General features: G+C 58.4%; 1 protein-coding gene across 15 annotated transcripts in view; it reads left to right on the top strand.

Annotated features, from left to right (window-relative positions):
* The window catches only part of MYO15A (myosin XVA), a 63,236-nt gene that overhangs the window by 13,620 nt on the left and 34,900 nt on the right, over positions 1-14,716 (top strand). For 12 of the 15 annotated variants that reach the window (XR_011493538.1, XR_011493537.1, XR_011493539.1 and 9 more), the window contains exons 2-16: positions 1,145-1,227; positions 1,845-1,908; positions 2,712-2,821; positions 3,162-3,236; positions 3,450-3,540; positions 7,475-7,578; positions 7,714-7,777; positions 8,671-8,784; positions 9,309-9,470; positions 10,562-10,675; positions 11,564-11,622; positions 11,709-11,832; positions 12,862-12,960; positions 13,369-13,500; positions 14,008-14,133. Coding sequence is in view for 11 of the 15 variants with exons in the window: in XM_070482253.1 (XP_070338354.1) it covers positions 1,145-1,227; positions 1,845-1,908; positions 2,712-2,821; positions 3,162-3,236; positions 3,450-3,540; positions 7,475-7,578; positions 7,714-7,777; positions 8,671-8,784; positions 9,309-9,470; positions 10,562-10,675; positions 11,564-11,622; positions 11,709-11,832; positions 12,862-12,960; positions 13,369-13,500; positions 14,008-14,133 (1,521 nt within the window). In the remaining 4 variants the exon portion in view is untranslated. The remainder of the gene's footprint in view (positions 1-1,144; positions 1,228-1,844; positions 1,909-2,711; positions 2,822-3,161; positions 3,237-3,449; positions 3,541-7,474; positions 7,579-7,713; positions 7,778-8,670; positions 8,785-9,308; positions 9,471-10,561; positions 10,676-11,563; positions 11,623-11,708; positions 11,833-12,861; positions 12,961-13,368; positions 13,501-14,007; positions 14,134-14,716) is intronic. The other 3 variants (XM_070482254.1, XM_070482262.1, XM_070482260.1) reach the window with 2 other exon arrangements.

Raw genomic sequence — 14,716 nt, forward strand, 5'->3', positions numbered from 1 at the left:
GCCGCAGCGTTGCGGGAGCGGGGCGCAGGGCGCCCAGGGGTGAGGGGCAAGGATGCCTGGGCCCTCCTCACCCTGGAATACGTGAGTGGCTGAATTATTTAGGGTTTGCAGCCACTGGCGCACATGGGCAGAGGGGTGGGCAGGAGGCCAGAGCCTCGAGGGTGATACTCGCTATGTCCTACTTAGCAGGCAGGGCTCCCTCCTGTGTCCCCTTTCCTTGCTTGCTCAGGGAAGGATGCAGGTCGGACCTGAGAGGCCAGAAAGGGTGCACATGTGTGCATGCAGTCATGTGGTCACACCAGGCCTGTGTGCCTGGGACGTGGGCATGCTACAGCCAAACAGGGAAAGTGTGTGCGCCTGCACCATGGTCTGAGCAGACACGGCATCTGTGGGGTCACACATATGCACATAGACGGGCACAGTGGAAATTCTGCAGCCCAAAAGTGGCATCAGGACTTTCGTCTTGAGATGAAAGTCCTGGGGACTTTGTGCCCAAGTGTGGGGACAGCCCCAGCTGTCAAATGGGTAAGAGTGTGTGCCTGCATGTGTGTGCCTCCAGCCAGGCACCGCAGGCCTGCGTGCATGTCCACAGACATCTTGCATCTGTGTGTGGGAGTTGTATGAGTTGCAAGTACTGTTGTGTATAGGTCTGTGCATGTGAGTATGCATGTCTGGGCACAGGGGTATGGTGCTGAAGGGGACAGTTTTAGTCTTTGCCCTCCTGGAGGCCCCATGCAATAAGATACGGACGTTCATCAAGTTGTCACATAAGAAAAGACTTGGGGTCCGCCCTGGGGAAGGGTGTCAGCACTGGGAGAGCATGAGGTTGGGGGTGCTTCCAGCAAGACAGAGGGAGCAGTGCCTGTGTGCATGTGCTCGTCCCCCGGGAAAGGGCCCTTGGGAACACATGGGAGCACCTGCCACAGGGAAAGCGTGCACAGAGGCAGGCAGGCGGTGCTCCTGTGAGTAATGCACGCAGGCTCCATGGGCCATGGCATTCCAAGGCAGGGAGGCCTGTAGGACCCACCTGGCCTGGCTTTTGGGTTCCCTCCTCCACAACAGGAACAGGTCCCAGTCTTGTCCAAGCCAGGGGGCCATGCGTGGACACCCTCCCACTGGGCTGACCACAGACTCTCTCTGGCAGATGCACTCCATCCGCAACCTGCCGTCCTCGAGGTTCCGAGAGCAGCACCGGGAGGATGGCGTGGAGGACATGACACAGCTGGAGTGAGTGGGTTGGCTGCGGGGTCAGTGAGGGGTTGCCCCGGGGTTGCCACGCTCCCGGCCAGAGCACCTGCTTTTACCAGGGATGCCTCACCTCCTGAAATGTTTTCAGAGCCTCATTTCCCTCCTCTGCAAAGTGAGGGTCATGCAGTGTGACAAAAGCCAAATGTGTGCACATCACAGCACTGCGAGTCACACGGGGCTGGGTTCAAATCCCAGCCCCACTACTTACCAGCTGGGTGACCTTGGGCGAATCACTTTGCCTCTCTGTGCCTCGGTTTCTCATCTACGATATGGGAGTGGCGTGGCTGTTGTGAGGGTGCTGGCACAGGACTGTGCTGACGGTAGTCGGTGAGGGCTGCGCTGGTCAATATCACTGTCCAGTCACGGTGACTCAGCCCTCATGTCTGCTACCTAAGAGCATCCTCCAAGCCTGTGAGGTAGGAACAGTGATCATCATACACGTTGCACAGATGCAGAAAGTGAGGCACGGAGAGATTGTCACTTGCCCAAGGCCTCATGGTTGGTGTCAGAGAAAGGCTTGAGTTCAGGCTTTTCTGACGAAGGCCCTGCACCGAGGGGGACAGTGGGCCCTGACTGCCCTCTCCTTGTCCTCCCAGAGACCTCCAAGAGACAACCTTGCTGTCCAACCTCAAGACGAGATTTGAACGGAACCTCATCTACGTACGTCCTGGAGCGGGCTCTGCCCTGGGCTTGGGTCTGGAGGCAGCCGTCTCCTGCCTCCTGGGGCCACAGTGGGAAGCACAGATCTCTCCTGCTGGACCCCAGGCTTGTGGCCTCTGGTTCGAACTCGGGGGCTTCTGTTTGAGCATAACATATTAGAGCCTGGAGTTCTAAGATCTCAAGTCCTAAAACACAGAATCTTGGAGTGGTGGATGCCAGGGGCAGAGGTCTGGAGACAGGGAGCCCAGAAATGTGTGACCCCACAGGAGACCCGATGGTAAAACTTCCAGAGTCTAGAATCCATAGACGTGGATCCCAGGATGGAGGTGGCTAGGGGGTGGAAGGGAGCTACTGGCCCCAGAGTAATAGAACAGAGGCACAGAACCACAGTGCAGGAGGCAGGGCCACCCCGAAGGGCTCTGGCCACCTCAGAGTCCCCTGGGCTCCCAGCTCCCTCCCCACAGCAAGCAGTTTGACCGTGAAGCAGAGGCTCCAGGAGCCTGGCCCTGATGGTGAGTAAATGAAGTATGCAGCAGCCAACATGACCACCTCTGCAGAGTCGTGGCTGTGGGGCTTTACTCCCTCCAGACGCCTCCCAGCCTCACCCTGGTACAGTGCCTGAAATTCGGCTCCCAGAGCAGATGACACAGGAAGCTGTTAGAGGGTCCGAGGTACAAACACCAAGGCCAGGCAGCCAGGGATCTGTCCCCGGAAATGGAATCCAGGCTCCCAGGAGCAGGGGAGGGAGGGACACAGAGGGCCATGAGGAGCCACAGGCACTGAGGCCACTGTCTGCCCAGCAGACATATATCGGCAGCATCCTGGTGTCAGTGAACCCATACCGAATGTTTGGAATCTACGGGCCGGAACAGGTGCAGCAGTACAGTGGGCGGGCCCTGGGAGAGAATCCCCCGTGAGTGTCTCTGGGGCTGGGGGAGGGGACTGCCCTGGGGTCTCCTGGGTCCCTGCCTGAGCTTGGCGAGTCCCTGGCTGCCCCTCAGCCGTGGTTCAGGGCAGCCCACCTGCTTGGCTCAATAGTTTCTCCCCAAGCCTGGCCATGGCTCCTTCTGGGTTGGAGGCCACTATGGCTCAGACCAGGATGGTGAGCGTTGCAGGGAGCATTCCCCGAGGGGGTGGGGGTAGTGTAGGATTGGCTGCTTGGCTGGACAGAGATGCCCCCCCCACCCCATGGGAGGTTTGGGAGCATGGAGGCAGGGGCTGGCCCCAGTGATGCCTGTGGCCTGTCTCTCTAGGCACCTCTTTGCAATTGCAAATCTCGCCTTCGCCAAAATGCTTGATGCCACACAGGACCAGTGCATAATCATCAGGTGACCAGCGGGCAGGCCGGAGACCACGCTGTGTGTGCGCGGGGGCGTGGGGGCGTCTCAGGCATCAGGTCTGCCTCCGGCCAGACCTGCAGTGAGGCTGGGGAAGTCACTCGACCTCTGGAGTGGAGTGTCCTCTGAGTCACGGCGGGGTTGGGGGAACCCAGAGGAGGCAGTGAACAGATTGAAGCTCACTCTGCTCCTTTGCCTGGTCAGTGGAGAGAGCGGCTCTGGAAAAACTGAGGCCACAAAGCTGATTCTGCGCTACCTGGCCGCCATGAACCCAAAACGGGGTGTCATGCAGCAGGTGAGTCTGTCTGTGGCATGATCTGTCTCCCTTCCCAGAGCCCTCAGCCGAGCACCCCTTGTGCTCCCCAAGAGACAAGACTCCGTGGCCCCAGGTGGAGGATGGGGAGGCTGAGCCAGGGTTGCACAGAGGGCTCACGGGACTGGGGCTCCCTGGGCCCGGCCGGAGTGGAGGCCACATGGGCAAGGGGAGTCACTCCACTTCTCCCGCCTGGCCTCACCTTCCTGGTTATGGGTCCTGGACATGAAAGAGGCCTGAATGTGGTGGAGGTTCCTGGGGGTGCGGCAGTAGATGCTGGGGCCCAGCGTCTGCAAGATTGGAGGTTTGCTAAGAGTGCTAAGTCCTCCAAACCTGGGAATGTTAGAACCTCAGTAAAGGATTCCTGAGGACCTCCTGGGTGCCAGGCCCAGGCTAGGCTCTGGGGAGGCAGGCAGCAGCAACACAGACTGACAAATGTTCCTACCCTCCTGGGAATTTCATTCTAGTGGAGGATCAGAATGAAAAATAATACAGAAGTAAATTACATATACAGGGTGGTAAGTGGTGGAGAAAAAAAGTAGGGAGGCGGATGGGGAGCGTTGAGGGGTTGTAATCTGAAGTGTGGTTGTCAGGGTAGGCCCTACTGAGAAGGCAAGGGAGTGGGCCCTGAGGATGTCTAGGGGAAGAGCAAACAGGCAGAGGGAAGAGCAAGTGCAGAGATCCTGGGGTGCCAGCAGTCTGATGTGCTCAGGGAACAGCAGAGCAGCAGTGTGGAGTCCAGATGAGGCAGGACAGTGGCTTGGGCCAGGGAGGTGGCAATGGGGTTGGTGAGCACGTCTGGATCCTGGTACAGTTCAAAGGCCAGCAAACAACTTGCTGAGGGACCAGACAGGGGTTTGAGAGAGGGAGACGGTCCAAAGGCAACCCCACGCATTCAGCCTGAGCTACAGGCAGCACAGAGATGCCATCAGCTGAGCCGGCAGGGCTGCAGAAAGAAGACACCAGTGCCCTGGAGCTGTCTTCTGGGTGTTCACGCAGGGACTGGGGGGAGGCGGTGGATGTACCACGAGCCTGGAGCTCAGGGAAGGTGGGGCTGGAGGCGAAGGCTCACCAGCTCAGACTCCAGAACCTGACTCTCAGACTCCCTGCCCTGGGCCCTCAAACGTTTGCAAGTGGCCACAGTATCCTAGCCAATAGTGATCTTGGCACGTGATCCTGGGGGCATTGGGTGGGGGCTGCTCCGCCCTCAGGCAGGAGTGGGTCGACCCAGGCTCTGTGGTCAGGTGGGGTTACTTCCTGGCAGGCCCTCTCTGATGTCTGTCTTGGCCTGCCAGCCCCTCCCATTCCAGCTTGGGTCTCCATACAGCCAACTGGACCATCCCTTTGCTCTAGGCAGGGTTTTCACAACCTCTAAGGTTAGACTTCTGGAAGGACTGACTAGGTAGGCAGGCAGATATGTGCATCAAGCCCTTCCTGTGTGCTGGGTGCCTCCAGTTATGTCATCACAGCAGAGCCTCATAGCAGTGTTGGGGCTGGTACATTTGTGTCCATTTACAGATGGGGAAACTGAGGCCTGGGAGGGGGGATGACTTGCCCAATGTCCCACAGTCAGGGAGTGGAGGAGCTGGGATCTGAAGTTCATAGCAGAGAGCTGTCTTGACGGGTCAGGGAGGACGGTCAGAACCATGCACGTGGCTGGCCTGGGAGTTTCTCTGCTGGGCACATAGTAGGTGTGAAGATGTGCTTGTCAGCTGGGACAACCGTGGGCTCATTTTCTAGCCACTGCCCAGCTCTGCTAGCGTAATCAGACAGTCTGATCTGTGGTCAGTTTTAGGCCTGTTTGGACCCAGGGTCTTAAACAATGTCCCTTGTCTTGGCTCCATCCTCCCCCATGTATGGGCGTCATTCTCAACTTGTCTCCCACTGGTCAGCAAGATGGTGCCACAGAACCACAACCCACACCAGGAAAAGTCTCTGGGCTCCCTCTCGTTGGGCTGTTTTTGGCCCTGTGTCCTCATGGGACCCAGTTGTGCCTTGACCAGCCGAGGCCTGGGCCACAGGCTCGGCCTCTAGGCTTGGATGTGACAAGGGTTCCCAGATGGGGAGTGGCTGAATGCTGCACAGCCCAAACCATAGGCACCACCCCCCCTGGGGGCCGGGCTGGTTGTCCCCACAGGGCCAGGTGTTCACCCGCCTGGCCCACCATTCCTTGCCCCAGCCCTGGGCTGTGTGACCCACCCTGTGCTGGACACCAGGAACAGAGAAACAGCCGACTCACCTCCAGGTGCCCTCAGGGGGCTCCCAGGCTAATGGATGGCACAGGCCAAACCTCAGGCAGACCCTGACTCATTGAGCAACCCCAGGCCAGCCCCTGCGCCTCTCTGGGCCTCAGGCTACTCTTCTGTTCAGTGGGACAGTATTTCCTGGACAAAACAGGACCACGGGAGTGAGCAGATGGAGGGAACTGGCACCGTCCTCAAGGTAGCAGTTACTATTTCTGGAGAGACTGGACTTCCCCTGCTTCTCCCCTAAGAATTTGTCCTGAGGAAGTGACTCAGCCAGAGAAGCACTGTATGCATGACAGTGCACATGCTCGTCGCACTCCTGTGGTCTCTTACAGACTCAGGAGTCCCTGGGTGTGTCGCCTCACCTCTCCAAGTCTGAGTTTCCTGATCTGTAAAGCAAGGGGGGTATGAGCACCCACCTCGTAGGACCGTTAACAACAATGTAACGAAGGCAAAGGGCCTGGCACACAGTAGGTGCTTAATGAGTGGGGGCTGTGATTAGCTATGACCTGGGCTGCTCTACTCTCATAAAACGATACTCCTTCTTGCATCCATTTAGCAGCTATGTTTTGAGGGCCTCCTCTGCACCACATCCTGTGTAGACGCTGGGGACCCAGAGGTGTTTAGACCGACAGATTCCTGCCTGTGGGGCCGACATTCTAGTTGGGGGAGACAGATGATACAAGGAAATGAGAGAGTTTGCCAATGGCGCCGAAGGCTACAGAGGGAGGGAATTCTGGTGCCCAGAGGCAGGAGCGTGCCTGGGTGTGAAGCGCACAGTCAGGAGGGCTGTGGTGCTGGGCAGAGGGAGGGAGAAGAGGAGAGACGGAGACGTAGCCAGCCGGGGCTGGGCTGGGCAGGGTCGTGGAGGTCTGCGAGGACTTGGCTTTGAGCCTGAGTGAGGTGGGCCGTGGGGAGAACATGACCCAGTGCAGGTTTGCCAAGGACCCTGGAGGGAGCAAGGCCGGGTTCGCAAGGACGCTCCTGCGGGAGCCCAGGTGATCCGTGGTGCTGTGGCTGTGGGGATGGGGAGAAGAGGACATCCCCAGAGCCTTTTGGCAGGTGGACCCAACAGATTCCCACACCCTGGGTTACACTGCAGTCCCCAGGCCCAGACACCTGGGATCTCTCACCTGGTGGTCTCCCGCCTGCCGCAGGGGCCGAAGGGGTTGGCTAGTCTCTCCATGGTCTGAGGCCCCTGGTGTCCTGGGGTGAGGTGGTCAGTCCTATGGGTGACCGCTTCTGTTCTTGCTCCTCTCTCCTTCTCCTCCCTCCTGGCTGCTCCTGAAGATAAAGGTACTCGGAGTGTTTGTGTGCATGTGCAGGCTCGTGCCCCTGTGAAATGCGTGTGTGGGGTGCATGTGTGCACATACTCGTGTGTGAGGCAGGATGGGCGGGAAGAGGTGTCTGAAGGCCTGTCCAGGCAGGGGGCCTCCAGGTGAGGGCCAGGGGGCTGGAAGAGGGGTAGCTGAGGTCTGCATGTGGGGATTGGACAGCATGAGGTGGGGACACTGGGAGACCCTGGGGTTCTATGGGGAGCCCACCTCCAGTTGCCCCTTACAAAGGGGATCCTTGAGGGGTCTGTGTCTGGGGAAACCTAGGAGTGGCCCCAGCCATGCTCCCTACTCTAGGCCTCCAGAGCACTTCCCACATCTTCTTTTGGGGTCCAGATCCTAGAGGCAACACCCCTCTTGGAGTCCTTCGGTAATGCCAAAACCGTCAGGAATGACAACTCCAGCCGCTTTGGGAAGTTCGTGGAGATCTTTCTGGAAGGGTAAGTGGGACAGTGGAGGAGCCCCTGAAGGCCTGCAGCTCACTCTGTGTCCTGGCACAGCCCCTCAGAGCCGACGTCAGCCGCCCCTCCCCACCCCTGCTGTGTGCTTCAGCTGACTGTGCTCCCCCACCCTAGGGGCGTGATCTCTGGTGCCATAACCTCCCAGTACCTGCTAGAGAAATCCAGGATTGTGTTTCAGGTGGGCCAGGCCCTCCCAGGCCCTTGTGTGTTGGAATGGGGTCGGGGCGGAGGTGTGTATACATGCAGGTGCTCAGAGCCTGGCCCTGGCGGGATAGCCGAATGGTGAATTAATGAACAGATCCAAGTGTGTGTGTGTGTGTGTGTGTGTGTGTAAGCATGTGACCGTGTCTCCTCCCCTCCCCCACGCCCTCCAACCACATGGGCTCTTCCTTGTCCCTAAGGCACGCTGGGCTCTCTCTGCTGCCTCAGGGCCTTTCTACGTGCTCTTCCTTCTATCTGGAGCATGGCCAAACCCCTCACGTCCTCCAAGTCTTCCCCGAAATGTCGCCTGCTCAGGAAGCCACCCCCTCTAAAAATGCAGCCCCTCTCCATCCTGCTGGAACTCTCCGCCCCCTTTGCTGCTTTGTTTCTCTCCAAAGCACTTCTCACTGCCTGCCAGCTTTCGTGTTTTAACCGGTGGTTTGCTGAGTATCTGTCTCCCCAGCTAGCAGGTGGCTCCATGAGGTCAGGGGTGTCTGTCTGCCCTGTTCCCCACTGTGCCCCCAGAACAGCGCCCGGCACACAGTCGGTGCTCAGCCCTGGCTGAGGGAACCCTCAGGAGGCCTCGTGTGTGCACGTCTGGTCTACAGATACACGCATATGTGCATGTATGGCCGGTACGCACGTGAGAAGGGCCACCTTTCTCTTGTTTCTCTAAACAAAGTGAAATCCTGCCCAGAGACCCCCACCCCAGCCAGCAACAGACCGGGAGCTCGCTCATCACAGAGGTGCCTGGTCTCACCTGCAGGCCCATGTATTTATACTTGTGGGCACACCTGGGCTTGTATGTGTGTCTGGGGGGCCACCTAGTTGGGCGGCTTCCCCCTCTGCACCCACCCACCCACTCTGCAGGCCAAAAACGAGAGGAACTACCACATCTTCTATGAGCTGCTGGCCGGGCTGCCTGCCCAGCTCCGGCGGGCCTTCTGCCTGCAGGAGGCTGAGACCTACTATTACCTGAACCAGGTGAGCGCCAGCAGCACCTGAGGCCCCAGCCTGTGCCCCCGCCTGTGCCCCCGCCCATCAGCCCACTTGGGCCTAGGGAGTCACGTTGTGCTGTCCTAGTGGCCAGCCAAGGCAATGGGGGCTTGGGAGGGCAAGTTTGGATTTAAGGTGTTTCCTCATGAGGCAGACAGGTGTCTTTGGGATCCAAACCTAGGGTCGGGGAGGCTTACCTGACTCTTCGTTTTCCTGGAGCCCAGAACAGAACTAAGCAGCCTGGAGCTACTGCACTTCCCCTCCAGTGCCTCAGTTTCTTCATCTGTGAAATGATGAGGCACTCTTCAGGGACGTATCGAGGAGCAGAAGGAACCACATGTCAGGCACTTAGCACAGGGCCTGGCAACTAGCACCTGCTCAGAGCCTCCGGCCCGCGGGAATGGAACGGGGTGACCAGCTCGGCCAGGCTGCAGGTCTGGGCAGAGCAGGGACCTTGAGGGCTCCCGGCCCCCGCTCTGGGTCCCTGACCGCTGGCCCCTGCCCTCACCCAGGGTGGGAACTGTGAGATCTCGGGGAAGAGCGACGCAGATGACTTCCGCCGGCTCCTGGCTGCCATGGAGGTCCTGGGCTTCAGCAGTGAGGACCAGGACAGCATCTTTCGCATCCTGGCCTCCATCCTGCACCTGGGCAATGTCTACTTTGAGAAGTATGAGGTGAGAGGACGCCATGCCTGCCACAGGGCCCCAGCACCCTCGGGACATGGGTGTCCTTTCAGAGGCTTAGGCACCATCCGTACTTGCCTGTCAGGCTACATGGGGCACACACCGTTTGTTCTTGCCTCCACTTGGGGGTGGCTCATCTTTTCCTTAGTGATGTGTGCGAGCACTTTATATATGTATATGTTAAGGAAATTAGCCCTTTGTCTCTGATATGAATTGAAAATATATTTTCTAGTTTATCATTTATATTTTGGCTTTGTTTACAGGTTTTCTTGGTGTTTGGGGATTTTTTTCGGGCCCTGCAGATTTTTAAAATTATTTTTAGGCGTTTCATTTATCAACCTTTTCTTGTATAAGTTTTAGACATTTTGTCGTTTTTAGAGAGACCTATCTCTCTAAAATTATAACAGGCTTCTCCCATATTTTTTTCAAGACCGTTTTATGGTTTTTGTGTGTATTTTTTTTTTTAACATGTAAATATTTGGTTTATCAGGAGTTTATCCTAGTAAGGTGTGAGGTAAGGATCCAGTTTCTTTTTCCCAGATGGCTACTCAGTTACTAATGCCCCAACTTGAGAAATGCGTATTGATCATGCACTGAATCCCTCTGGACATTCGTGTCCTACGCCAGGCTTTCTGTTGTGTCTCATTAGCCTATGCACATCCTCTATGCCTATCCGCAGAGGCCACTAAAGCCACACTTGTTAATGGTTGTAGCTTTATGATGTGTTTTATCATCTCGTAGGGCCCCCTGCACTCCTCTTCTATTCCAGAACGGTCCCGGCTATTCTAGCTTGTTCATGTTTTTTGGTTTTTGTTTTTCTTTTTTTTTGAGGAAGACTGGCCCTGAGCTAACATCCGTGCCCATCTTCCTCTATTTTATATGTGGGACACTTGCCACAGCCTGGCTTAACAAGCAGCCTTAGGTCCACACCCGGAATCCGAACCCACGAACCCCAGGCCGCCGAAGTGGAATGGGCAAACTTAACCGCTTGCCACTGGGCCGGCCCCTTATTTATGTTTTTTATATGAACTTTAAACTCAGCTTTCTACCTTAGAACATGCTCCTGTTGGTACTTTGTGTAGACGGATGCACAGGAGGTGGCCTCGGTGGTGAGCGCCCGGGAGATCCAGGCCGTGGCAGAGCTGCTGCAGGTCTCCCCTGAGGGCCTGCAGAAGGCCATCACCTTCAGAGTGACCGTGAGTCTGCGCTGTGAGGGTTCTAGCCCAGCCTCCTGCCAGCGCCCGCACAGAGCTGCTTCGTGCCCCATCCTGTGGGCCCTCTCTCCCTCTTCCTTCTCCTCCCCGTCCTGCCCATCTTCTGGGTTGGGCCCAGAGTAGGGTAACCTCAGACCCCAAAGGCATTAGGCATTAGACACCAACCTCCAGGCCTTTGCATAGGCTGTTCCTTCCGCCTGGAATGCCCCTCCCTTTCTCACACCTACTCATCCTTCAAGACCCAATACAGGGGCCGGCTCATGTTCTGCTTTGGTGGCCTGGGGTTCGCCAGTTCGGATCCCGGGTGTGCACATGACACCGCTTGGCAAAAGCCATGCTGCGGTAGGCATCCCACATATAAAGTAGAGGAAGATGGGCACGGATGTTAGCTCAGGGCCAGTCTTCCTCAGGAAAAGGAGGAGGATTGGCAACAGTTAGCTCAGGGCTAATCTTCCTCAAAAAAAAAAAACAAAAAAAAAACACAGACCCAATACAGGTATCCCCCTCCTGCAGGGAGCTATCCCTGAGCCCTGGCTGGGTGAGTACCTCCTCTGGCCCCTCACAACCGCTGGCCCCTCCTCCCTTCCCAGATCCCCCTGTGTCTGCTCGTGCTCTTATGCTCTTAGGCTCACTCTGTCTGCGAATGCCTCTGCCTCCCCGTTAGTCCAGCGGCCCCACACCCACCAGCATAGGTGGGCAGAAGGAGGGATGAGGGTGTCCTGTTCCACACCCTGGCCAGCTGTGTGCCTGAGACCAGTCACACCATCTCTTGGACTCCGTTCCCCACACGTCCTGCCCCCCCAATCCTCTGGGGACTTCTTGGAGGTGGTGGGCAGCCTGCTGTCACTCAGGGGCTATGTCCCTCCCCAGGAGACCATGCAAGAGAAGATATTCACCCCGCTGACCGTGGAGAGCGCTGTGGATGCCAGGTGAGGCCCCGTCCCTCCCTGCCTGAGCCCCCAGACCCCGAGGCGCCCCCTCAGTGCTGCCCACCCCAACACCGGGTCTGCTCCAGGGACGCCATCGCCAAGGTCTTGTATGCACTGCTGTTCAGCTGGCTCATCGCCAGGGTCAACGCGCTGGTGTCCCCACAGCAGGACGCGCTGTCCATCGCCATCCTGGACATCTACGGCTTTGAGGTGGGGCTTCACGGGAGCGAGGGGCAGGGCGGATGGCTTCACCCCTCGCGTGTCTGCCCACGGCACGCGTCGTCTGTTCAGGCCCCTTCCTCACTGTTCTCTCCTGTCTCTTACGGCCTCTTCACTCACCCACACAAGCATCCCTGAGGCCCCTGGCTGCCGGGCCCTGTGCTGAGCAACACCAGGGGCCCCGGGAAGGACCAGACCTGGGCCCTGCCCTTGGGAGCTTCCAGGAGGGCCTGGCTTGGGGTGGGGGACAGACGCCGACAAACACGGGTCAGAGCCGTAACAGAGGCAGCCTGGCAGTGGGGGAGCCTAGAGAAGACCCTTAGCTGGGCCGGGCAGGGGTCAGGGAGTCTTCCTGAAGGGGGAGGAGACACCCCCGAGCTAATTCTTTAAGAACCAGTAAAGGCACCTGAGGCAGAGGAAACAGCTTCTGCAGAGGCTGAGAGGTGTGGTGGGGCATGCTGTCTGGGAGCCGGGGCAGGCGGGGTGTGGGCACAGGGCTGTGTTGAGTGCACAGGGAGCGAAACGGTAAGAGACATGGCAGGGTCGTCACAGTGGAAGTGCTGGCTGGTACTCACCTGGCCATGTCATGTGCCAGGTACTGTTCTGAGCACTTTCTGTTTAAAGTCACTAAATCCTTCCACCCACCCTAGGATAGGTGCTGTCGTTATCCTCATTTTACAGATGGGGAAACTGAGGCACAGAGGGATTTGCCCAAGGTCACATAGAAAGTGGCAGAGCTGGGATTGGAACCCAGGCAGAAGGTTCCAGAGCCTGGGACTTTAACCACTACCTGTGCTGCCTCTTGTGGGGACCTGGCCTGGGCACCTGTGCACTGGGAGCCATAGAGGGTTCTGAGCAGGGTGTCTGTGATCAGGACTCCAGCTTTCTGAAGCTGTGGCCGTGAAAGGCAGGGAGGGCACTGAGCCAGAGCTTGGGGCGGGGGGACGGACAGGGCCCTAGGCAGGGACAGATGGGCTGCTGGCCACGGGGGGACCAGGGCCAGCCTCACTGCCCACCCAGCAGGACCTGAGCTTCAACAGCTTCGAGCAGCTGTGCATCAACTACGCCAATGAGAACCTTCAGTACCTTTTCAACAAGATCGTCTTCCAGGAGGAGCAGGTGTGCAGGGCCCCCGCGAGCCCTCCCGTCCCTGTCCTGACCAGCCAGCGGGCCTTGCTGTAGACAGGACATGCTGCTGCTTTAAGGGCGCATCAGTGGTTGTCAGTAAACCGAATGGCAGGAAAGGCATTCTAAGCTGGGGGCCAGCACCTGTGAAGGCCTGTGTTCTGGAGGGGAAGGTGCTGGGGTGCTGAGCCCAGAGAACAAGGATCCTCTGGCCCTCTGCAGGGCTGTCCCAGGTGGAGGGAGGAGCAGGGCCCAGAGATGGCTCATGTTGTCCTGCTAGGAAGTGAGCTCCCTGTGCTAGGAGGTGTGCAAGCAGGTGCCTCTGGCCAGGCCCATTCAGACAGATTTGGCCTGGGAGGCGAGGTGGGCAGGGCTCGGAGGCTGAGCCCCTGCTGCCCGCAGGAGGAGTACATCCGGGAGCAGATCGACTGGCAGGAGATCGCCTTTGCCGACAATCAGCCCTGCATCAACCTCATCTCACTGAAGCCCCACGGCATCCTGCGCATCCTCGACGACCAGTGTTGCTTTCCCCAGGTGAGCCGCAGTGGCTGTGTGAGCCTGGCCAGGTTGCTCAGTGTCTCTGAGCCTCATGTCCTCATTAGGCCTGAGTCCTGCAGTCTTCTCTGCTCTGACCTGGCTATGGGGGCTCAGGACACCCAGCCTGCCATTCACAACTTGGGGTAGTTGAGGTTGGACAGAGGGCTACGCGTGTGCAGAGGAGAGGCTGCCCCAGCCTGAGAAGTCACAGGAGGCTTCCTGGAAGAGGTGACCGATTGGGCCTCAGATTTTGACTGGAAGACACAAGGGTGGGATAAGTGCTCTGGGCAGTGGGACAAGAGAGTGCACAGGCAGCTTGGCTGGAGGGGAGGCAGCTGGGAGCTAATCAGACTCACCTGTCTGCAGGGGTCCGGCAGTGGGCAGTGAGGGGAAACCGTGACCCCGTGCTGGCTGGGGACCAGTCAGGGCTGGAGAATTTGCCACTAGACCAGGAACACGGTGCCCAGGCCTCCTGCCCACCCACTGGCCCCCACTTGCCCTCAGGCCACAGACCACACATTTCTGCAGAAGTGCCATTACCACCACGGCGCCCACCCCCTCTACTCTAAACCCAAGATGCCGCTGCCCGAGTTCACCATCAGGCACTACGCGGGCAAGGTCACCTACCAGGTGAGGCCTGAGACGGCTGGCTGCCAGGGCTGTGTCCCCGCCAGTGGAGACACTGAGCGCCACGTGGCCCCAGGCGTTCACACCTGGTCCAGTTCCAGCCTGCTGATCCCTGTCTGTGTGACCTTGGGCAAAGCACTTTACCTCTCTGAGCCTCAGTTTCCTCATCTGGGAAACGGGGGCAACAATAGTGTCCACATCATGGGGCGAGCGAGAGAAATCCAGGGCCAGGGTGGGTTTGATGAAGAGTGGCTGTTGTCAGTAGTGATGTCACTGTGGTCGCTGTTGTCCCTGTTGTCTCCGGCATGTCCCTGCCCTGGACGTGTCTCAGACCAGGCTTCTAAGCCTCTGTCCCTGTCTGGGCCTCCCTGTTGTCATCTGTGGAGTGGGCACAGGGCAGGGTCCTCCACTGAGGACAGGGCTGAGACCTGGACGAGTCACGTGGAGCTGCAGCTGGTGCTCTCCTCCCCCAGGAGTGGGGAGGGTAGTGGGACTGTGAGGAGGGGGCCAGAGCAAGGGGACAGGGAGACCGAGTCCTGGGGGGCAGGGCTGGGGTCACCTGGGGGCAGTGAGCCCCGACCCCCAG

Source organism: Equus asinus, chromosome 13 (assembly GCF_041296235.1).
Source record: "Equus asinus isolate D_3611 breed Donkey chromosome 13, EquAss-T2T_v2, whole genome shotgun sequence".
Classification (NCBI taxonomy): Eukaryota; Metazoa; Chordata; class Mammalia; order Perissodactyla; family Equidae; genus Equus; species Equus asinus.